At 46.1% G+C, this 23,030-nt stretch overlaps 2 protein-coding genes and 1 long non-coding RNA gene across 6 annotated transcripts; 2 read left to right on the top strand and 1 right to left on the bottom strand.

The window, feature by feature from the left end:
- The first annotated feature begins 547 nt into the window (after window positions 1-547).
- Window positions 548-3,647, top strand: PCNA (proliferating cell nuclear antigen). Its single transcript, NM_204170.3, has 6 exons — window positions 548-827; window positions 1,395-1,492; window positions 1,882-1,949; window positions 2,071-2,265; window positions 2,572-2,695; window positions 3,096-3,647. Exons 1-6 carry the CDS (start codon window positions 607-609, stop codon window positions 3,176-3,178), a joined length of 789 nt encoding a protein of 262 aa, NP_989501.1. The 5' UTR covers window positions 548-606; the 3' UTR covers window positions 3,179-3,647.
- Window positions 3,648-5,454: 1,807 nt separating this feature from the next.
- On the top strand, window positions 5,455-20,978 carry TMEM230 (transmembrane protein 230). 2 transcript variants are annotated; one of them, NM_001007877.2, is made up of 5 exons: window positions 5,455-5,512; window positions 7,620-7,747; window positions 8,182-8,304; window positions 9,351-9,519; window positions 19,232-20,978. In NM_001007877.2, exons 2-4 carry the CDS (start codon window positions 7,649-7,651, stop codon window positions 9,489-9,491), a joined length of 363 nt encoding a protein of 120 aa, NP_001007878.1. In that variant the 5' UTR covers window positions 5,455-5,512; window positions 7,620-7,648; the 3' UTR covers window positions 9,492-9,519; window positions 19,232-20,978. The 2 variants fall into 2 exon arrangements, with proteins under 2 accessions (NP_001007878.1, XP_046759313.1); XM_046903357.1 differs by lacking the exon at window positions 19,232-20,978 and having other exon boundaries at window positions 9,351-10,647.
- Window positions 17,673-22,976, bottom strand: LOC107054952. 3 transcript variants are annotated; one of them, XR_003071644.3, is made up of 4 exons: window positions 22,886-22,976; window positions 21,076-22,533; window positions 19,225-19,475; window positions 17,673-18,158 (listed from the first exon to the last, which is right to left on the bottom strand). It is a non-coding gene; the product is annotated as an uncharacterized LOC107054952 (long non-coding RNA). The 3 variants fall into 3 exon arrangements; XR_005841576.2 differs by having other exon boundaries at window positions 19,225-22,533; XR_005841577.2 differs by having other exon boundaries at window positions 19,225-22,533; window positions 22,830-22,976.
- Between the last annotated feature and the right edge of the window lie 54 nt (window positions 22,977-23,030).

Raw genomic sequence — 23,030 nt, forward strand, 5'->3', positions numbered from 1 at the left:
GAGAGGGAGAGGACCGGGAGCCGCCCGCCAATCACACTCGCGGAATGGCCGCGGGGGGCGGGGCTAAGCGGCCATGGCCACGCCCATGTGTACCCGGATGTGAGGAGGCCGCCGCCGTGATGAGCGGAGCGGGTGCGCAGCTGGTGGTGGAGAAGGGAAAACGGCCCTGAGCGCGGGGTGGAAGGAGCAGGCCGGAGAGCGCCGTGCATGGGCGCTGCCTGAATCGTGGCGGTTTTGTTTCAGAGGGGGAATTCCTCTCGGTCTTCGCTAAGGCCCGGAGTTTCTGTCATGCTTCATAGGCCCCGCCGCCATCGCCTCACGGCGAGGCGGGGTGCTGTTGTATAACACATACGTTGATTGGTTACACTGGGGTTAGGGGGCGGGATTAAGGTGTAGAAACGGCGTCGCGATTGGCCGAAGAGGTGATCATCTGTCATATGAGCGTGGGTAGGGCATGGCAGAGAGAGAAGGGAGCGCTGCGATTGGCTATGGCGCGGCGGTGGGCGGGGCGTAGGAAGTTATATAAGGATGACTTTGGCGGGCTACTGCAGTTGGAGGGCCTAGTCGTGCTGCGTGTGGTTGTTGTTCGCTGCTGCTGCCGCCAAGATGTTCGAGGCGCGGCTTGTGCAGGGCTCGGTGCTCAAGCGGGTGCTGGAGGCCCTGAAGGACCTCATCACTGAGGCGTGCTGGGACCTGGGTTCGGGCGGCATCAGCCTGCAGAGCATGGACTCCTCGCACGTCTCCCTGGTGCAGCTCACGCTGCGCTCTGAGGGCTTCGACACCTACCGCTGCGACCGCAACATCGCCATGGGCGTCAACCTAAACAGGTAACGGCGGTGGGGTCGCGTCGGGGCTGGACCCGGCCTGAGGCACTGAAGGGAGCGAGCCTTACTGAAGCAGGGAGATAACAAGGGGAAAGTGCGCGGTTTGGGCCTCACGCGGTGTGGAGACGGTTTTGGGGGGCTCGGGCCCGCTTCTAGGCCTCCCCCCACCCCCTCCCCCTTTCTCCTCACGGCTCTCCGCGCCGTTTTTCGCAGCGCGCGCGGGGCCCGCCGGCTGCTGTGACGTCACTGCCGGCGCTGGGCGCGCGCCGCGCTGTGGCGGGAAAGTTTGGCGGGGAGAAGCCATGGCGCTGCCGCCCCTCCTCCCCCCTCCCCGGCCCTGCTTCTCTTACCTGGGGGGACATCAGCTCAATGCCAGTTCGTGTGCTTGGCAGCAGCGGGCTGGAGGGTTTGTGTACCTAGAAGAATGCAATGGCAACGTGTAGCAATAATGCAAAACGCACAGAGTCTGCTTTTCTGATAGCTTGTTAGGTGTGTTTTAACGCTGATAGGTGACGGGGAGGTGTTCATGCTCCGTTTATAACTCGTGCTGATCTGTCTTTTGTCCTCTAGCATGTCTAAAATACTGAAGTGTGCTGGAAATGAAGACATCATAACACTCAGAGCAGAAGACAATGCGGATACGTTGGCTCTAGTGTTTGAAGCACCAAGTGAGTGGTATTTGTGACTCCGTTTGCTATTAGAAAACATAAGGAGTCTTCATAGACCAAGCAGTGCACGCTGTTTGTGAGGAGTGGTGAGAAATGAGAGGAATTGCATGCTGTTTAAACACTTAAAATGCTTTGGAGGTGTAAAAATCTACCTCACTAATAATCCTTGTAAGAAAATCATCCCTGAGGTACATAAAGATGCTCACAGGTTCATCTTGGCAGCCTGCTTTCCTCCAACAGCCTTCAGAAGGCTCTCTAGGTCATCAAGTAAGGTGAATCCCGTTCTCATGATTAAGGCCTTCTTTTGGAAGAAAAACTGTGGGCAAAATATAAACTCAGGGTGATAACTTCTCTGAAACACTTGGTCAAACTATGCTTTGTTTCTTTAGATCAGGAAAAGGTTTCTGATTATGAGATGAAGCTTATGGACCTCGATGTGGAGCAGCTTGGAATTCCAGTAAGTAGTTGTTTGAATGACTGCATGCACTGTTCTTAGGACAGCATGTTTTCCTCATGTACAAACCTAGAACTGAAAAGTCTTAAAGCTCCTTGGTATAAGTTTATTGCTTCCTTTTCAGGAACAAGAATACAGTTGTGTAGTGAAAATGCCTTCTGCTGAATTTGCACGCATTTGTAGAGACCTCAGCCACATTGGTGATGCTGTTGTCATCTCCTGTGCAAAAGACGGTGTGAAATTTTCAGCTAATGGAGAGTTAGGAAATGGAAACATCAAGCTGTCACAGACCAGTAATGTGGACAAAGAGGAAGAAGCTGTAAGTGGAATGTTAATGATTACTGTGGTGTCTTCTGTGCTGAGGTTTCTACTGCTGTGACTGCTGGGGGCTGAAGTAGGTCACTGGATCTGGTATTTCTCTGATCTATAGAACCAAGTCAGTGAACCTTTGCTGGCACTTTCTTAGCTGTGGGGTTTGCAAGCAGCCCTGCACAGAGCAGAGTGGAGATTAGCACTGTCTGTGCATGAGGTGGCTAGGTTTGTGATTCTGAATTATTTGAGAAGCTTGGGGGAGTTCATTGCAACTTGCCTTTACCAAACTTTGATCTGGCTGATGTTGTTCCAGGTTACAATAGAAATGAATGAGCCAGTCCAGCTGACTTTTGCTCTGAGGTATTTGAACTTTTTTACCAAAGCCACCCCCCTGTCACCTACAGTAACACTCAGCATGTCTGCAGATGTTCCTCTCGGTAAGTAGAATCAGCTCTCCTTGAAAGCCTTGTAGAAGAATCTCCCTTAGAATCATAGAATCATAGAATGGCCTGGGTTGAAAAGGACCACAATGCTCATCAGTTCCAACCCCCTGCTATGTGCAGGGTCACCAACCAGCAGACCAGGCTGCCCAGAGCCACATCCAGCCTGGCCTTGAATGCCTCCAGGGGATGGAGCACCCACAGCCTCCTTGGGCAACCTGTTCCAGTGCATCACCACCCTCTGAGTGAAGAAATTCCTCCTAATATCCAACCTAAACCTCTCCTGTCTCGGTTTAAAACCATTCCCCCTGGTCCTATCACTATCCAAACTCTATTAGGAATGTATTTAACTGCTTTTATGAAGAACCTTCTGAAAGCTCTTTTTTTTCTTTACCAGTTGTGGAGTACAAGATTGCTGATATGGGACACTTAAAATACTACCTGGCTCCAAAGATTGAAGACCAGCAAGAAGGCTCTTAACTGCACTGGGACTGAGGGGGTGATCTGCTCAGCTCTTGGGGGCACAACCAGCTTGGAGAAGGAAATCTGCTGTCCCCCATGTTACTAGAAATATCAGTGCATTGCAGCATCGAATCAGCACTGTTAAGAATGTTCTGTAGATATCTCTGTAAATATTTTTCAACTTGCTATTTTGCTATACTGATGTCATTGGAAATAGGAATTTGTTTTTTCTAGCCTGTGCTTATACTTGCAGTAACCTCTTAGATGCTGTCTTTAGGTGAAATACTCCTCTTAACGTGTGTTAAAGGAGTGCAATATTTAATTTCAGTAAAGATGGTTCCTAGATTTTTTCCACCTGTGGAACTGTAGTTGGCTAGGGTTGCTGTTTAATTATGTCACAAGTTTATTTTCCCCTTACTTCATTTGTTTTTGAAGCTGGTATCCTAACAAATGTGGAAATAAAAAATAACTTCATGGTTTTATCCTACTTCAATGTGAGCGGATCAATCGCTGCTTTGTTAAATGGTGCTGATGTACGGTTCCTCTGTTAAAGCATTGAATTGAAGGAGGTAGGAAATCTCACTTAACTAATCCACCAGTGATGCTGCTGCTCTAAGCCAGTGAGGTTTAGAAGCATAGAATGGCCTTGGGTTGAAAAGGACCACAATGCTCATCTGGTTCCAACCCCCTGCTATGTGCAGGGTGGCCAACCAGCAGACCAGGCTGCCCAGAGCCACATCCAGCCTGGCCTTGAATGCCTCCAGGGATGGGGCATCCACAGCCTCCTTGGGCTGCCTGTTCCAGTGGAACAGGTTTGTGAAATGTCTTTTCCTTAAGATAGCACTGAAGATTTGCATATTGAAGACCCACCTGTTCCAGCACAGACTGATTCTGTGGCTGCCACCTGTGCTTTAAAGGAAGTCAGTATGTAGACAAATGCTGTGGTGTCACAGTGTCTGAAACCTGGGCTGGAAAGCCATGCTTTAGGTTCTGCTGTTACTGCTCTCTTGATGTTAAGCCCATTCCTCAGCAGCTCTGCACGTGTTCTGTTCCTGTGGTGTCTTTGCTCCACGTGTGACAAGTGTGCTGCAGTCACCTACATTGAGAATGCTTTACTTAAGTTACCATCATTCATGGAGATGCCAAGGTTTGCAGCATGCTTTGGGGCTTGGTGGTGGAAATTGGGTTTGAAAACTTCTGGGTACCCGCTGTTTTTCTTCAGTAACCACAGTGCTGCTATCCATCTCAGTCCTTACCCTTCGTCCTCACTCAGTGACTCCACCCCAGATGAAGATGGAGAAACACAGAAGCAATTCTGTTGGCTCGATCAGTATTAAGTACTTGCAGTCTTAATACTGCGTTCATTGCTTTTATAGGAGGTGCTATATTTCCCACTGATCATCCCCAAGAGTATCCTGTGTGCAAACTGCCCTAAGCAGGGCAGGTGGAGCAGAAGACCTTCACGAGGTGGCAGTAATGCTCAAGCAACCGAGTGTGCTGTGTCAGAATGACAGGGCTGCTCCCACTGAAAGCAGCCCATGCTCAAAGGCTGGTGGTGGGAATTCCTCCTGCCCTTTGCCCTTCGTTCTCAACTTATACCAGCACATCTTTTTCAGTAGAAAATGTTTTAGAGCTCATATTGAGCTTCCTCCTATCTTTAGAGCATGCCTCATTTATTCTCTTAAACGTTGAGGTTGCTGAACTTTCAGCAAACACCTGAAAGCATCACCTGCCCTAAAACTGCAGCAGCAGTTCAGTTGGTGCATAGGAATTGTACATAGGAGGGATGGGGGTTTTTTTTTAACCCCAAATGTAATGCTGCTCACGTTGGGTTGCCATTGTACTCCCAAGTGCAATTAAGTGCTTCAGTGGGGAATTAATTGGAAATGGGGAGGATTCAGTGTTAGAAGCTAATAGCTTTTCGTGCCATGCTCAGCTTCCTCTTTGGGAGCGGTTGGATGGAGTAAATCCCAGCTGTGATTCCTCTCTATTAATACAGATGCTTTAAATAACGTTCTGGCTCTGGCTTGCCTGTTCGATGCCCTATGACTGACAGAGGGCTGCGCTGTGTCTGCAGTTCAATTATACCCTCTGCTTCCTTTCTATACGCAGGGCAACGTGCAGCGGATAGCACGGAGCAGATGTGCCCACACTGCCTGCCCTGCAGCTCCCCGAGCCCTCCAGCTGCCACCCCTCAGCACCAGGCTCAGAATAACCCCCGCAGAGCTGAGCCAGCAAAGCTGCTGCCATAACCTGGAAGGAAACAGCCGTCATTGCAATAAACTTCCTGGGTTGGCGTGGCCGGGAAGCGGCGCTGGGAGCGATGGCTCTGAGCAGCAGCATGAGCCATAGGTAACTCTTTGCTCGTGATAACCTCGCAGACCTCTGAGATTTTGGGGGATCTGATGGGCGTGATGTGGGTTTAGCAGCAGGGAGTCCCTTTGGGGGCTGCAGGGGGGTCGGTTGGGTGTATTGCATCGGCGTTGAGCTCTGCGCGGGGCAGGAAATGACATCCTGCTCCCCCCCCCCCCCCGATACGGGCACCGAGGGTAGAAATGTGTATTGAGGGTCTCAGGGGGAGAAATAGGACTTTGGCCTGAAGTGCCACATTTGCTTGGGCTTGAATATAGCCCTTAACGTGAGGTCTGAGGGAGCACTGTGTGTTCGTCCTTATTAGGGTGAGGTATGGCGAGCGCAGGGACAGCTTAAATCAGCAGTAATCCCTGAGAAGCCACTGGGAATCACCCCATGAGCAATGAGACAGGGAGTATAAACAATCCCAGGGCACAATAGGGCCGAGTGGGGATATTTGTTAAGTTTTGGATGTGCTGTTTTCTTCTGTCTTCTTCCCCTTCTGCACTTCCACCCCATGGGCACATGGGAGACTCCGAGGGCATTTGGGTACAAAGAGCAAAAGAAGGGATGGGTAAGAGCTAAGAAAAGGGGTGGGTAAGGGGCAGAGGAGGGGTGTTACTGCCCCATAGGGGGGCAATATTCCCACTCTCAATGGAGATGCATATGTATATTTTTTCCCCTCCATAAATAGTTCATATTAAAGAGGTGGGAGGGTTTAAGATCAGAGTGTTGGGTTTTTGCTATCTCTTTTTAATTTATTATTTTAAATGAAAGTTGCATTAAAGAGGGATTTACCAATGCACAGTGAGCAGAGAGGACTGCAAAAAGAATTCCTTTTAGCACTGAGGGAGATGAAGGATTTATTTTGGTTCCAGTGGAGAGAGTGCTTTGAGGAGATGCCATCCCATGAGATACCAAACGTTATTGCAGAAAGGGCACCTTTATCATTTGGGATACATGCTCATGGGGTTGTGGGTTGTCTTTTTTTTATTATTATTATTTCATGCTTTTCCAGAAATTAGAAGTTGTTGAATTGGTGCAGGGAGTGAAACTGTGCCTCTCTTTGGGAAGGCAGTGGGTTCAGGGTGAGAGCTGCCCCATGCATAGATCACAAAGCTGCAGGACTTCCCACTGAGCGGCTCTGCATTGAGTCAGGGCTGTGTGAGGTCGGGTCCACGTTCAGTGCCCAGAAGAGGAGAGCTGGCTCTGCCCACCTCCCTGCTCCAATCAGCGGTGCTGTCACTGCTGGCAGCAAAACCACAGGGCCTGGCTGCACACAGAGTGAAGCTGCAGGGTACAGCTCTGCTGCAACTCCATTAACTGCAGCCCTGAATGCTTCCTCCTTTGCAGCTGGATAGAGGAGTGACTTCTGGTTTGTAGCCCCATCCCGTATTTTGGTTGCTTCACCCACTGCCCACACCATCATGCTCCCTCTGACTCAAGCCTCAAGCTATCCCAATGATGATCTATTTCACATTGGTTTCTTTTTTTTTTACTATTTTTTTTTTCCAAAGTGGATCTATTGCAAAATATCCGTCTGGTTGAAAAGCTGCTTTGTTCAGTTCTGGTTTGGGTTTGTTTGCTAATGATCCTGTTTAGAAATAGGTAGACCTCAGACATCCTGCAGCAGGAAGCGTGACCTCCTTGTGCAGCGAGAGCCAATTTATACATGGGATATTATTCTGGAACCTGTATGAGGTTTGAAACACATCCTACATTAATTTTGATTTCAAATATTGACAAATCCAAATTTGTCTTTTGCATTTATATCATAGAATCCATAGAATGGCTTGGGTTGGAAGGGACCTTTAAGATCATCAAGTTCCAACCCCCTGCTGTACACAGGGACACCTCCCTCTAGACCAGGTTGCTCACACCCCCATCCAGCCTGGCCTTCAGTGCTTCCAGGGAGGAAACATATCCATGCCTTTGTATTTTAGCCTTAGATACAAAGCTTTCTTTGAAAAGATGTAACTTATGAAAATGAATTTCTTCTGGTTAGTATCAGCTTGACACTCTTTGTGCTTACCGTAAGAAACATAACCCACATCTGGCCCCGTCATCCAGTTTGCTCTGATTTTTTTTGTCTCTTTCTGTTTTCCAGGTTCTAGCTGATGCCCAGGCCTCACTGTAATGATGCCGTCAAGAACGAATCTCTCTGCTGGGATTCCCAGTAGCAAAGTCAAATATTCCAAGCTCGCCAGCACTGATGATGGATATATTGACCTGCAGGTAAAATGTGGGGAAAAAAACCTGCTTTGTTCTGCAACTGAATTCCTACCGTCAACCCAACATCATCGTGCCCACTCGTAGAATCAGAAAGGTTGGAAAAGGTATCCAGGATATCAAGTCCAACCTTACCATGTCTAATCATAGAATTTCAGCCCTTCTGCTCCAGAAAACCCACAGAGCTCATCTGGAAATAAGATTACTTGTTTAATAAATAGAGTCAGCTTCATTTATTTGGAGGGGGATGAAAATCAGAGTGATGGGTGTAAATGCTGCCCCAGACAGCAGGGGATGCATGGACAGGATTCGTTGCAGGGAGACTGCAGCAGTGGTTTCTCTTGTCCTCTGCCAGCTGTGATATTCACATCTCTGCCATGGTTATAGGGGGACAACGCTGAGATGGGCTGCTTAACATTTGGGTTTTTTTTTCCATCCAGTTCAAGAAGAGCCCACCAAAAATCCCCTACAAGGCGATTGCATTGGCTGTTGTGCTCTTCATGATTGGAACTTTTCTCATTATCATCGGAGCCCTCCTCTTGGCAGGATACATTAGCAAAGGCGTAAGTGGATTGATTACATCTCTCTTCGAGTTCTGTATTGTTTGCCCCTCCCAAAGCCTGCCACGAACCATAATTTCAGTGCAGAAACTTGGCACAATAAGCAAGAAAGTAATTCCCTCTACTGCCGCAGCAGTGTTTGCTGACAGCTCTATTTAGAGTCATGGAATCAACCTTAGAATCATTCAGGTTGGAAAAGACCCCTAAGATCATCAAGTCCAACCCCAAAACCATTCCACCATGCTGCTGACTGTGTCCCTCAGTGCCACATCTCCACAGTTCTTGAACACCTCCAGGGAGCCCAGCACCTCCCTATGCCAGTGCTTGCCCTCTCTGTCTGAGAAGAAATTGTTCCTAATATCCAACCCTTGAGGTCTCCAGTTAGCTTGTGTTTGGAGCTCCAGGCTGGATGGGATATCTGTCAGGACGGGCTGAGTTTCTACGTCCTGCTTGGTAGTGTGGTTTCATTTTAATGCCACGTTGCTATCTTGGTGGAAATAATGCTAGGATCGTCACACTTCTAATAGAGACCTAATGCTTTCTGTAGGGGATACTTGATCACCATACAGGACGCAGCACTATTTATCTCCTCTCTCTACATTTATGATCCATTGAAAGCAGATGTGATACTTGCCATTGACGCTGTGCTTGGCATACTTCACCTTTTGCCTTGTGCAGGATGGAATTGCTTTACCGTTGGCAGCTGCTGCTTATCAGTGTGGAAGCAGCAGCATTTTGGCTGTGTCGGAAGCAGTCCGGGTGCTGATAGGGGAGCTGATCTTAGCCAAGTGCTCAGCACCCAGCCTGTGGTTGGCAATTTTGTAATGTGATAGAGTCAGCAGGAGCCACCCCTCCTACCCAAAGGAAAAGTTCAGTTGAGGTTTCCTGTAGCGAGGAGCAGACCAGGAAGGGTATCAGAACTTAGCATGATAAAGCTTGAGAGATTTCTGATTTGAGATGAATTTTTTGGGCCAACCCTATAGGGGTGAATAAGACCTCCATACAGATCCCTCCTCGTGGCACTTACATCGCTCTTCTCTCTGCTGCAGGGAACAGACCGTGCCATCCCTGTGCTCATCATTGGGATCCTCGTATTCCTCCCAGGCTTCTACCACCTGCGCATTGCATATTATGCTTCCAAAGGCTACCGGGGCTATTCCTATGATGATATCCCAGATTTTGATGACTGAATAATGTTCCGGACAGCATTATCATTAGGTTAGTGTTAAGAGCTGCTAGTGACCCTAAATATTGGAGGGAGCCTGTAAGATTGTAAATGGAGCATGTCAGTCACAAGATGCATCTTCCTGGTTTTGAAAATGCTGTGGGGAGGTGTTGAAAGCTTTCAGCTGGTGGGGATAGGGGTGGGTTAAATGTGGAAGTGACCAAAAGGATTGCAACAGTAGATGGGAAGAACATGTGATTTATAGTATTTTTCCTCCTGGGTATATGATGCCAGTTGCCTGTAAGAAGTTTCTGGGCAAGGCAATTCTAGCCATTCTCCAAAAATAGATAAGCCAGACAGTTCCATCAGTAAAGATATTCGTTTTTCTAACTGTTTCAAAGAGTTTTGTTGTTTGTTTGTTTGTTTTTTGAGAGAGAGTGGCTACCCTTGGGTTTATTGTTGCAAACACTGTACATCACTTTATATTTTTTGCTCTCTGCCCATCCAAAATTCTTCCAATTTACTTACGTTGTGCTTGTCTGGAGTAATAGAAGTCAAATGCAAACTGCACTTGCATGAGATAACTTGCACATATTGCATTTGCTGTGCAACTCATCATTACACTGACCAATCCTATTTCCTCAGCAAACACTTTTCAGAAGCAAGCTGTTCTCCATGCCACTCTTACTTATGGCAAAATCAACTTGTTATCCTCTAAAAGGACTGACTATGTCTGGATTTTACTTACTATTTTAAAGCAAATAGAGACAGGGATAAGAATTGGGATCTGGACCAGAACTTGAAGAGTCTCAATATCTAAACCTTGGTTCTGATTGGTGTGTGGGTATTGCAGACACTTGAATTCTAACTGTATGTATATTTGGGATTATTTTGTCCTTGTCTAGAAGATATGTTGCTAATGACTCCTTACACCAGCAAAAAGCAAGTCTGTATAGTTGGTACTGGATAAACTCTGTTTGTGTTGTATTGCTAGCTTCAGCCATAGGTTATTCAGGGGAAATAGATTGGTTGCTCTCTACTTGATGCAGTCAAAGCTCGCTGTCTCTGAGGTGGGACTGAACCAAGTGTCCTGAAGAACAACCATGTGGCAAGACACAGAAATGCAAGATGCAAGTATATGTGTTTAATACAAATAAACTTATCTATCTTCTGTGTACAAATCAGAAGTTCATCTTTTTCACCTTCACAGATTTCAGTGTAGTCTAAAATTGGTTCTGGGCAATGAGCTGAACATGCTGTTGCTTACTCCTTCCAGTTTCTGATGCAGTTGCTATAATCAGCAATAAGCTTTGCTGAGCCAGCAGCTTCATAACAGCTCCAACTGCTCTGCAGGACCCCTGGCTCACCTGAATCAGTAATTACCCTCTGTAGAGCAGCAATGCAGTGCCCTAGGTGTGGCATGAGTCTGTGCTTCATCATGTTGCCCAAAGAAGCTGTGGGTGCCCAAGGCCAGGTTAGGTGAGGGTCTGGGCAGCTTGAAATGGTGGGTGGCAACCCTGGCAGAGAGATTGGATCGAGATAATCTTTCAGGTCTCTTTCAACCCTGGGCCATTCTGTGATTCGGAAGGCCAGGATTCACTTTTTCCTTCCTCACTTTGCCATTCTTCCTCCAGTGCTCTAGATCAAACGCAGAGCCTGAGCCAAGGTCATCTTCTTTTTAAACTCCATCTGTTCCCTGGGTTGACTTGATTCATCGGCCTGTGAGTGCCCTGGCGGTACACTTTGAGGAATAACTGATTGAATTCAGGATCTCCCTTTTCCCTTCCCTCCTCCCAAGGCAACAGCTACGCATGTTCCCTGCTCTGCTGCGTCATGCTGGCCTTGGCCATCGCTGGTCTCGTGTTCCCGATGGCAGCCCAGCTTCCCAGATGTCACCACCACTTAGCAGCAGCTGAAATCCCTCAATTAAAGCTGGGTCTGGCCAGAAATGCTGCCGCTGACGCAAAATCATGAATCAGCCTTTATAAGGGGATAAGAATGTGAGTTTGTTTGGTTTGGGAAAAAGGGAGAGGAAGAGAACTTAAGATGGAAAAAGAGGAGCAGAGGGGAGCCGAGGGGCTGCAGAAAGTTGGGAAGCCTGAGGCAGCTACCAAGGGATAAGGGAATGTAGGGGGCAGGCAAAGAACGTGCTGACATCTCTGGAGGGATGGCAATTTATTTGTCATTTGGCAGAAGCACAGTGCAAATAAGGATCAGTCCCTTTCAGGGCTGTCTGTATGAGGGAGGGACACATGGAAAATTTCCTCTGCATGGGGATATTTTATATCTATTTATGGGCAAAAAGGTATATTTACTACTCAAAAAATGTAGGTCCTGACTACCTCATTCTGTGTGTTCATATATTGTATTCTAAGCACGGCTTTCCTCCAGAGTATAAATTTTCTTATGCTCAAACTTCTGTGGTCTGGCTGCAGTGCAGCTAATACCTGCTGTTCTTTTTTTGCTTAGAAAACAAACTGACTTTACATTTTGGAAAGTCTAGAAGAATTACTGCAAGCATTTGTTTCGATGATGAGCACTGTTCTTTCATACAGCAGTGATGCTCCTTTGGTGTAGCTCTGAGGATAGTTGGTGCTGTCAGCTCATATTTTTGTCCAAGCATTGCATGAAGGCAACATAGTTTTCCATCTAGATGAGGCTGTTGCCCATATACTGTTCTGGTGCCTGAGTGCCGGGATTTGGCAACAGCCTCATGCCTGTGAAGAGATTTCTGGTTCTAGAGCACGGCTTGACCAATGAGGCTGAGCACTGATGGATGAGGATAATACCAAATGGCTGTCTCCTATATTGAGCATCATCCATTCTGGGTGAGGCAGCTGTCTTAGATAAAAATAGTTGGCATTTATATGGCTCGATGGGGTATTGTTATACACAGAAGCTCTGCAGCAAGAACAGGCACCCAGAGTTAAGGCTTTTCTCTATTTTATGAGTGCCTGAATTTATATCCTCAGTCATGTTCTGTTGCTGTAGTGTGGTGTACTTATATGATTGTTTGACTCTGGAGTCTCCCGAAGGCCTGAGCTACAAAGAAGTCACAAAGAAATTCCACCAAATGTATTCTTTATAAAAGCAAAGACTCCTCTTTGATTAATCTCATGATTTTTATGTAAGTGTTTGGAGCGAGCACAGCTTAACGCAAATTCCTGAGCATCATCACATCAGAGGAAATTTCCCTGAAGCAGACAAAGCACCAGGTCAGGCTGCCCACAGCCCCATCCTGGCCTTGAGCACCTCCAAGGATGGGGCACCCACAACTTCTTAGGGCAGTATGGGTAGCAGTGAAGACTATCTGAATAACTGCAGACATTAACTACAAGCCCCGAGCTTGAAATCCTACAACAGAGCCCTGCCTGCAAGGGGCTATTTGTATCAAATGGCAAAGACAGGAGACAGGGAGATGCTCAGCAGTGGAAAGGGGCAATAGGACAAGCTACAGTTATCCAAAGCTTTATGCAAACGGTTCTCTCCTCGAGAGAAGAGGGAGAAATGGTGCTTCTGTAGATTGGTTGGTGTGATAAAGGGGATGGTGAGGTGCCTACGTCCAAGTGAGAGCACCAAGTGAGAGCTGTGCAGAATTTATCACCCTATGGTGTTGTCTCAGTTCCTCTCTGTTTCAAGGTTAGAGGAGTCAGCAATGCTGAGCTCCTTACAGACACAGCGATTTTGGATCTCTCCATTCAGAGAGCTTTGCAGGGGGGCATCGTGCTGGGAGGAGGTGACTGCTAACTCCTCTTCTCCCCTGCTTCCCCTATAAAGACCCTAAATGACAGGCAAGTTTTTGATTCACCCAGGTCTTTACCCACCAACCTTCAGCAGCAGCTCACCTGAGACAGCTCTACAGGGAACATCCTGGGAAATGGGGTGCCAATACCCTGAGCAGAAGTTTTCCTTGCACTGTATTTGTATGTTTCTTGGCATCGTTGCTGCTCAATCTCTCTGAGCTTCTCCACGTGTTTGTTCTGATAGAGGAGGCTCATGGGATGGGAAGAAGAGCAGGGCTCACTGCTGGTTCTACAGTGATGGAGAAAAGTGGGAGCTTGGGTTTCTTGTTTCTCCTTGCTGGGTTCACCTTGATTCTCTTCTCTCAGCAGTGATTTTATGTCCTCATCGATAAGCTGATCCTTGACGCCTGCCTGGATGCTGTGCTCCATGAGGGCTGAGGACTATCTGCAGAGAGGAGTGGTTGTCACTGTTTCTAATCCTGAAAATATATTAGCAGAAATCGTGTGAAACATCTGTGGAGATGAGGGGGAGAGAATGTGATGACTCACTTGGAGCATGTTAGATACAACCAGTGTGCTCTAAATATAGCCTTAAAATGAGTGTTTTGTTTGTTCAAACATCACAATCGATGGTGGCATCTTGAGTGCTTTTCTGGTACCCATCACTCAGATTAGACCCTACGCTTGGGGTCTGCTTTCCTTCTGCCAACTGCAGTTAGCCAAATTCAGCAACGTTTGCCACTGAGAGGCTCAGTGCTATAATGCTACTTTTATGGCAATATGGATTTTGCTTAGCATAAAAGAAGACATGAAAACCCTGCAGGGCAGGAAGAAATGACTCGGCACTACAGTCCTGTCCCATCTAATCAGATTTGTGCTACACTCCACTTATGCTGAGGTCTAAATGAGTTTCTCCACACTCCTCCCCCTCATGCTCAGTCCTTAAAAGTCCCCGCCATCAGCTCATTCATACAACCACTCCTCACATCTTTTGCCTCTCCCTACGCTGTTACCACTGTTACCATAAGCTTTCTCCTCTCCCTTCCCTTTGGGCATCTGTCCTGCTCCTCCCAGCAAGATCTCCACCTGCAAAACACCTCCATACCTCCTTGACTTCTGCCTTTCCACTGGGCAGATTTCCCACTGCTGTGCTCTGGAGCTGCAGCTCATCATTTTAGTGGGTAAGTGCAAGCTGTCCATTTTCCCCTCTCTTTATCTACTGAAAACTGCAGGCAAACTATGTTCTTTCTGCTAGAGCTCTGCATTCAACCCATCTGGCATGCTGTGTTCTGTGCTTGCCGTGTGAAATGTTGATGTGTGTGGTCACAGGGCTTCCTTGCTCCTTCCTTAATACACAAGCAGCTTGAGATTCTTAGGAATGCTGTGTTTAACTAAAAATAGTCCAGACAGTCCGGTGGACCATGAGAGATTCCTCCCTCACAAGAAAATTGGCTTTGTTCTGAGATGGAGTCAAAGGTCAAGGTAAAAGGAAAAAAGTCTCGGACAAAAAAAGGGGTTGGTTGTGGATTATAAATGATTGTTTTCAAATAATTTCATTGACCTTTTGCTGCTTTCGTTTGAGTGTTTTTCTTCTCCAGTCTCAGGCTTTGTTTTGTGTTGGCTGGGTATGGGTTATGTTGAGGTTTTTGCCTTCCTGCTTTGACCTCTGTCTATGAAGGCGTTAAGAAAAATCTTTTAATTGGAAGTAAGGCCATTATTAAGGCCATTATTTCTGTGGCCATGGGCAGAGCTTACTTATAACAAGAATCAGGAAGCAGACTTCCTCTACGTTGTACTTGTGTTGGACACTGAGCCATTGATGCCCCTCTGATGGTAACGCGAACCTACAAGATTCATCTGTAACTTTTCCAGTCCTGCTACAATTACAGTAAGGAACAACACTGCAATTCATTGTCTTTGAGAAGGCACCTCCTACTCCTGCAAAATGGCAGTTTTGGCACTGAAAGCATAAATTCTGTGGAGGAATCACCATTTAAGCCTGGGCTTGCAAAACAAAGAAGAAAATCCACCAGTCACCACTAATTAATTTTATTTTGAAATATTTACTTGGACTGCAGTAGTAGCTGCACTTAAGCCTTTAAAGGATTAGCTGTCTGCTACTCGTTTGTGCCTGCAACCATTTATTTAAGCTGTTGCTGCAAATCATGCTGTTAACCTGTCAACCAAGGATTAAACCTTTCTTTCCTGGTTGGTGAGAAATGCGTGGTACACAAAGTCTCGCTGATGTGATAGGGAGCTTCTAGAGGGAGCCCCGTGGAAGGCCACAAAGATGATCAGGGACATGGAGCACGTCTCTTATAAGGAAAGGCTGAAAGACCTGAGGCTTGGCATTCATCTCTGTGCTTTTCCAAGTGCTCTTACCAGGCACACTCTTACTCCTTTCTCTCTTGCTGACCCATCAGATGGGGTGCAGCATTTTCATTGTGCTGCATCCCGACGTTCAGTTGCATTTGTCATATGTTGCATCATGTTTAATGCAAGTGGTCAAACCACTCAACCAAAAGCCAGCTACTAGGGAAGGGTTCACTCATGTGAGAGCATCAGCCTCTGAGCTAAAAACTATATTCAGCAAAGGAAGTCAGGTGGATTTAGAAAAACTTCTGGCAGAAAGCTGACATAAATGCTGGGACAGACACTTTGCTGACAGCAACTAACTTCAGTTAGAGAGAGGGGTCGGTTTGATAACAGACCATCTGCATACAGGGTTTGGATAACAGACTTCTAGCCTGCTCAATTCCTTATATTGCAGTCTCACCATTCCTTATATTGCAGTCTCACCTCAGCTTACACACCTAAGTGTACGTAGTATGAAAGTAAAAGATCTCAGGCCCTTAAACAAGTGAATACTTATTAGCATCATTATACCATTTTCTGTAGGTTATTTCCATTAAAATCACTATAAAAAGTCTACCAGCTTCTACAATATGATTTTTTATTGCCTCTCAGCACTAACAGCACAAGTGGAAGCAAGACTTCTTCACCACTGTGTTAAGTGGTTCTTTTCCAGACAGATATCTCATTTTCACTGTACTTGATACTGTAAGTCAAGTGACTCTTCTCTGTATTTTACTGCATGAGAACAGGGGCGGGATTGCAATGCAGCATTTCAAATGCTTGGCTACAAATAGGCCAGTGGATGGTCTCCAACCTCAAGTACTAGATTTTTACAAAGAAACTAGATTTGCAAAGGGTTTCTCTTTGTTGTGTGACCACATTTCCAATTGCTGAGAAGATACTGCAGAGTTCAACTTACAAACAGCTCCTGTTTTAATCCTCACATGAAACAAAGGAGAACGTCTATCTTTGACTCACATCCCCAGCTGTCTGAGGCAGTGAATGCTTGAAGCTGATAGCCCGCTGCTCTCCAGGGGGTTTATCATTCCTTGAGCAGGGTCAGCACACCAGGACGCTTCCCATCCTTCTTTCATTGGGATGGAAGCATTGAACCAGGAGGGAATACAGGCTGGGTGCATGTCCCTTCTCCACATCTGTCGGAGGGAAAATAACAGTGGGAAGACAGGTCAGAACTTGCAAAAATTCCTCTTCCTGACATATCAAACTGGCACTAATTATGATGGGTAGTGGAGAGGTCAGACTTGAGGCAGGGAAGGAGTTAACCAGAGGAAGGGCAGTTTGCTGGGGAGAAGTTGGAGTGCACTGTACCAGGCTCAGTTGTGGATTTCCTTTTTGTCCTTTCATCTCCTCGAGCCTTGGCTCTCATCATAAGAGGCTGCTTCTCCTTCCTTTTTCTATTTTTGTCTGGACTGTGAGCCCTTCAAGGCATGGACTGTACCTTAACCTGTGTGCAGAGTGGCACAGTGGGAAAGCTCCCTCAGTAGGAAACTATAAATAGCGAGCCCATCCAGCCTTGTGGCATCCACGCTTGCTGTAATTGCCTACTTTGCACTCCTGTGACAAGTGTTAGTTCAGCTGTCAGGGAAAGAAGGAACTGAAAAATACTGCCACAGTTTCCAGCTCTCCATTTGCCCACGGAGCCCTGGTTTGGGCCCAGCAATCCCTCCTGCCTCAGGGAGTTCTTCCAGCCAAGTGAGTGATGATTCCCATAAAGCATCCACTCAGCGTGGTTCGGACAGCTCCATTTCAAAAGAAGCTTTTAGAGGGCTTGTTGTGGTGCTGTTTCCGTCTCTGACTCATGTCTCAGTGCTACACTCCTCTATTTTGTCTTCTGCCGCTTGCTAGAGGGGATTGATTCCGCAGCAATCACTTTTCTATCATTCCTGACATCACTGCTTGTTTTTGTTACCATGCGTTCATGTGATGAACTAAATGAGTCATGGGCAGATCGCAGATAAAAGCAATGACACCATCCCAGACCATCCTTCCTCCCTGAACAGACTGTGGGAGTAATGAAAAGGTTAAGACAGGGATTGTCTGCTATCACTTCTCTGAGATATGAGTAAACAACCACAAAAGTGCTGCTGTCCTTTACAAAGCAAAGGGTCTTTATTTGAATTCCCAGTGGAGGTCACTTAACGTAACCTATTTCACACTGTGCTGCAAAACTCCTCTAATGGGCTTCCAAATGATTTTCACACAGCACAATGTCCACACCCTTATGGAAGTGAGTTAAGTAGGAATAAGTCACTTTTTGGCCTGGCTCTGTCCATACACATTTGTCAACAGAAGCTCCATTTACTGCTACAGCTTTGAACAGCAGCCACTCATTGAACTTGATGTAAGATGGCAAAACTCAGCTTGTCTCCTGCCTGGACATCATTTCTCCCAGTGACACAGGCTTCATCTGATGGGTGGCTGCAAGCAAAATGCCAGTGTGAATGTGGACCAGCAAAGCAAAAATGTCCAGAGCTGTTAGCCACGTGCTTCTTACAGTTCCTCTTCTGCTGCCATGAAATCTCAGGGTCAGGGAGACATGGCTCCAGCAGTTCAGCAGTACTGGCAGCTGGAACCTGATAGAAAAAGGGAATGGAGAGGATAATGCATGCTGTTTTTCTGCTTCTACTCTTCCCAGTGTGTAAGGACTCTCTATTGTTTGTGACCAGAGGACTAGGAGTGAGCTCTGAGATGTGGCTAAGTCTATCTTCTCCATCCTCTGGCCTTATACCTGACTCAGCAAGTTCAGTCCCATCTCTTTGGTACAGCCCCTGAGGTACCAGACACAACAGCATCAAGAAAATTAGCTTCTCATCCAGAGCATGAGCTGTCTGGTTGAGTTAGTGTTACTGTAAGCATTCCCTACTACTTGCATTTCCCCACATTTGCCAGCAACATTTTGATGAATACTGTGTGGTCCATGCAGCAATGTGATCTGACCAGCCCTACTGTGAGAAGCATGGGAAGCTCTCCTGGGCTGTTTTGCCAGAATCTGGACTCCATTTGCAGAATATTTGCATGCACAAAAGCCAAGGAGGGTCTCCTCTCTCTGAAAGCTATCAGAGGGAAAACCATCTTGATGAGAACAGTAGGGATCCAACAATTTTGCAGCTATGCAGAATTTTTCTTCTCTTTGCTTATTGATTTATTATGTGAATTCTGGCAACTGTAACTTTGCAGCCCCTGCTATTTATCTTTCTATACAGCAAGCACAGCAGTACATCTCCCTCTCAGATCGCTGGCTGAAGCCTCAGTAATTTGAGCACTTGGACCAAAGCAGCGTGAGATCCTTGGACCAAAAAGACCTATTGCTATTAAGAGCACTTTGCACTAATTAAACCTCATAAAACTCTTCCTGGGTCTTAGAATCTCCATTTTGCAGATGACAAAACTGAGGATTTAACTCAGATCAGGAAGTATGTCGTAAAGTTTTTAAAGTACTTCTTAGAAAGGATTTTTTTATTTTATTTTTTTGGCTAGCTCTAATTCCATATAGCACTATAGGGGTGAAAAAAAACAGCAATCGAGTCAGGACTGTCCACAAGATCAACAAGAAAGCTATGTAGGTCAAGGAAAACTGAAGTGGTATTTTCCACTAGGTGGTGGTAGACAGCATTTCTTAAGAAGGATTTTTTTTTTTACCTCATAGAATAGAAATCCAGAGTCTGCTCCGTTCAGCGTTGTCTTCACTTACACCGTACTCCAGAAGAAGAAGGAAAGCTATCACAGCTGGTGACCTACAAACTGCCTTTTCTCAGGCTCCTTTCTCCTCTTAGGCAGCTGTGGAAATACCAGGGGGTTTGTTTTCATTTTGTGTAATCCAGTAGAGATATGTCTATTTATTGTCCATGTATATGTTCCATGCTGGGTTGTTCTAAACTCCTGAACACCACCTGTGGGATCCATAGGAAATACTGTTAATGTGATTAAGGCAAACATCTTTTTTATTTTTCTTTTTTATTATTATTTTTAAAAAATTTTCTGGCTTTTTTTTTTTTTACTGCATAAGATAGGCAGTTGGAAAATTCCTACAGATCCCAGTTCCAAAACAACCATCTCTGGATATAACCGGATTTGAGGTTGTAATTTACTCTTTTGGAGATCCTGTATTCAGATCAGTGACTCATGTCCAAATGGAGGTGATGTTTCAGTTTAAACTGGGAATTTTGAGTAAACAGAGGAGATGCCAGCCAAAAAGACTTCAGAATTTAAATTTATGCCAGTAATCTACGCACTGCATCTCAAGAAAGCCCTGACCTTCTGTAGTCCTGTCCTTACCACTTTATTTTTACAGACCCATGAAGAAACAAACAAAGTCAAACTGGCATGCTTAGGGAACATACTCATTAGTTACCTGGACTATCACAGTAATATTGTGTTCTCTGGCTGCAGGGAAGGACACCCAGCTCAGCAGACTTCTATTTTCACATGGGCACAACCTCATCACAAAATCAAGTCCCTACTTGCATGCTACTGTTGAGGTGTTCCAGTGATTCAGAGCTGGCAAAAATCACAACAGACTATTCGCTCATGTATTCCCTACTTGTTACTACTGTGATTACATTAATACTGTAATATTTATCCTGCATTATGAAAGCAAGCGTAATGACCGATTAGCACAAACCACAATGGGAGGAATCAGGACTACAGGACTGTTGATCTTAGCTGAGGAACTGAGCATTTTCAGAGTACTTATAGGAATTTAGGAAGTTAGGGCAATTAGAAGAGGGATTCAGGAGATGTATTTTAGATGGACAGGTATTTCACACTGGTTTAACTGGGACAACAGACAAGCATTCTGTGGCGACTTGGTGTCTGGATGCAGCAACACTTCACCTGTTCAGGCAAATTCAGGTGAGCTCTGAGGACCTCACATCTCTTCCCTTCTGATAATCTCCTAGATTACATATAAAGGAAAACTGCAAAAGGAAGGTCACCCCTTTAAGATCTCCAAGATCTGCACATTACATGATTAATGGCTGCTAATTTTCCTTTATACTTGCTGTTGTTATGAAGGACATGCAAATGCATATCCTGTATCTCTGCTCCCTCCAGCTTGTTTATGGTCCCATGAATCACTCAGGCTGATAGTGTTTATAAAGTCCTCATTTTAATTATGAAGAATGATACATGCCAATAATCCCAGCAAGACAATTTACACTTCAGCAGGAGGGTAGTGTGACCATACCAAGTGGGCTCCAGCTCCATAACCCATAGAAATGTCAGGGTATTTTCTGAAATTTGACAACACAGAAATCCACCTGGAAGGTAATTTGTCTATTTCACAGGAACAAAGGCCTGAGAGTGCTTTTGCTGGGTTTGAGCCCCTGGATCCAGGGAATCTAATGGTGTCCAACTCAATTTTTAGAGCACTAAATCCATGTTTATCATCCTTCCTTTGCTTGTCCTTGTCATTATTTTGACCTTGAGGTCTCTATCTGTTAAATTTCAGGCTGACTCATGAACTTCCCACTTGCAGATCTCTTGGCTTACCTGTATTCCACTCTGCAGTCAAAAACTGAGGGATGCCACGTTGGTAAAATTAGAACATTTATTTGTGAATGTGGATTTAAAAGAAATCTTAGAGCTGTGGCTCTGAGAATGATTTCTGAACACGAGAAGTCCTCATAGGGAGACTGAATCACTGGATACATACAATCCATCTTCCTATACAAACTCCTGTCAGCGGTGAAACTGCTGCAGTCTCAATCAATCTTGCAGTACTAAAATGTCTCTTTTATCATGGCTGAATGCTCCTCTGCCCTAACAAACATAGTCTATTAATGTTTAAAAGCTGCAATTAAATATATGTATATATTTGGGTTAAAGCCAAGCACTGAGTAATGCTTAGGGATCGATACCCATAGTCAAGAGCATACAAAGCAGAAAAGATGCTTTGTGACTTATCTGTGTCCTGTATAGTCCTCCATATGGTTAATTTGAAAGCCTTTTAGAAGCTTAACAAGCAGAGTACCTCAGTGAACGTGGAACTGAACGATGCACAAGGATAGGAAACACAAATGCTCCAGGAGCCTCATAGAGTCTACGGTCTTAAAATAAGCTCCTGGGTTTTAGTGGGATCCGATGAAACCCTCTTTACATGGGCAGTGGATGGAAGGGGTCAGACAGCTGGTGAGCAAATACTCAGTAAACACTCCGAGCAGCTGAACTCTGCAAACAGCAACTATTAAGGCAAAGACCTGGAAGATCAACAGAGAATCGCAGGTCTGGGTGAAATGATGCAATGGATTACAATTAATGTCACTGGCCCAGAAAGAGCAGAGGTTTTCCTATCGACTTGGTTTCCTGTTACAGCTACAAGGCACCTTAATCAAATCACAAAGTGGGCTGGTTTGGGGAGAAAGCTCAGCATCAGTCAATATTATCTCAAGGACACCTACTGTAAATTAGCACTGCTGCTTAAAGCAGAGCTTTGCTATGGGAGAAAAAGTAGGAATTACTGGAGATGGCATTAGGCTGTGGCTTCCCAGAAGGGCAACAAGACATAAAGGGTAGAGTGAGCCAATGGGCCCCAACACATCTGAGAAGTATACATACTTGAAAAGGGCAGAAGATAAATTAATCACAGAACCACAGAATGGCTTAGGTTGGAAGGGACCTTAAAGATCATTAGCTCCAATGAGCTGCTCGCCATGGGCAGTGTTGCCAACCACTGGATCAGGCAGCCCAGAGCCCCATCCAGAGACTGGGGCATCCACAACCTCTCCGGGCAAAATTAACACAAGTTCCCAGCATCAAAATCAATTAGGAATGTCGATTTTTTTTTTTTGGCCGACAGGCTTGGAGAGAAAGCATACGTCTCTTCCAATGTGGGTTATTGGAGCAGCAGGGATCTGCCATGGGTCTGAAACACACAGCTCTATGCTTCTGGAGCCGATCTGCTGCATGGCTGATGTGTCCATCACTCCTCAAGCAGAAAACTCTAAAAATCTGAGAAAAAATGAGATTTTAGTCAGACTTTAAGCCAGAGATTCCAGTGTATGTGGTGGTGGGCATCTTATATCGAGGGTGCCCACTTCCTTAGAGGGAAGAAAGAATGTCACTGTTCCCATTCACTTCCCCTATTAGAAAAGCTGGATTTATTTATTCATTTATTCATTCATTTTTTCCCATTTAAATATAACTAGCTCCCCCCCAGAAGAAGCATGGGCTGAGTGCAACCCGTACCCACACCAACACCATTTTCCTTGGGGTGGGGAGCCAGGAGAGAAACCCCTCACACACACCATAGCGATGCACCTCGGGAGGACTCGCCTCGCCTCAGAATCGCCTCATAACGCACCATTTACAACCACCGGCCGGCCGGTACGGGGCCGCCATGGCGGGCAGGCGCTGAGGGAAGGCGACGGGCGCCATCTTGTCGGGGGCGGAGCGGGGCCCGGCCCGCCCCGTGCTCTGCGTGTCGGGGCGGCCCCGGCCCCGCTGTA

The sequence above is a fragment of the Gallus gallus genome, chromosome 22 (genome assembly GCF_016699485.2).
Source record: "Gallus gallus isolate bGalGal1 chromosome 22, bGalGal1.mat.broiler.GRCg7b, whole genome shotgun sequence".
In the NCBI taxonomy this organism is placed as follows: domain Eukaryota; kingdom Metazoa; phylum Chordata; class Aves; order Galliformes; family Phasianidae; genus Gallus; species Gallus gallus.

What these genes read in the sequence shown, in the direction of transcription:
- PCNA (NM_204170.3), top strand. Translation starts at nt 607, where the DNA reads ATGTTCGAGGCGCGGCTTGTGCAGGGCTCGGTGCTCAAGCGGGTGCTG. An exon ending in ATGGGCGTCAACCTAAACAG is followed by an intron (nt 828 to 1,394) that starts GTAACGGCGGTG and finishes TTTGTCCTCTAG; the next exon opens with CATGTCTAAAATACTGAAGT. An exon ending in GTCTGCAGATGTTCCTCTCG is followed by an intron (nt 2,696 to 3,095) that starts GTAAGTAGAATC and finishes TTTCTTTACCAG; the next exon opens with TTGTGGAGTACAAGATTGCT.
- TMEM230 (NM_001007877.2), top strand. Translation starts at nt 7,649, where the DNA reads ATGATGCCGTCAAGAACGAATCTCTCTGCTGGGATTCCCAGTAGCAAA. An exon ending in ATGGATATATTGACCTGCAG is followed by an intron (nt 7,748 to 8,181) that starts GTAAAATGTGGG and finishes TTTTCCATCCAG; the next exon opens with TTCAAGAAGAGCCCACCAAA. An exon ending in CAGGATACATTAGCAAAGGC is followed by an intron (nt 8,305 to 9,350) that starts GTAAGTGGATTG and finishes TCTCTGCTGCAG; the next exon opens with GGAACAGACCGTGCCATCCC.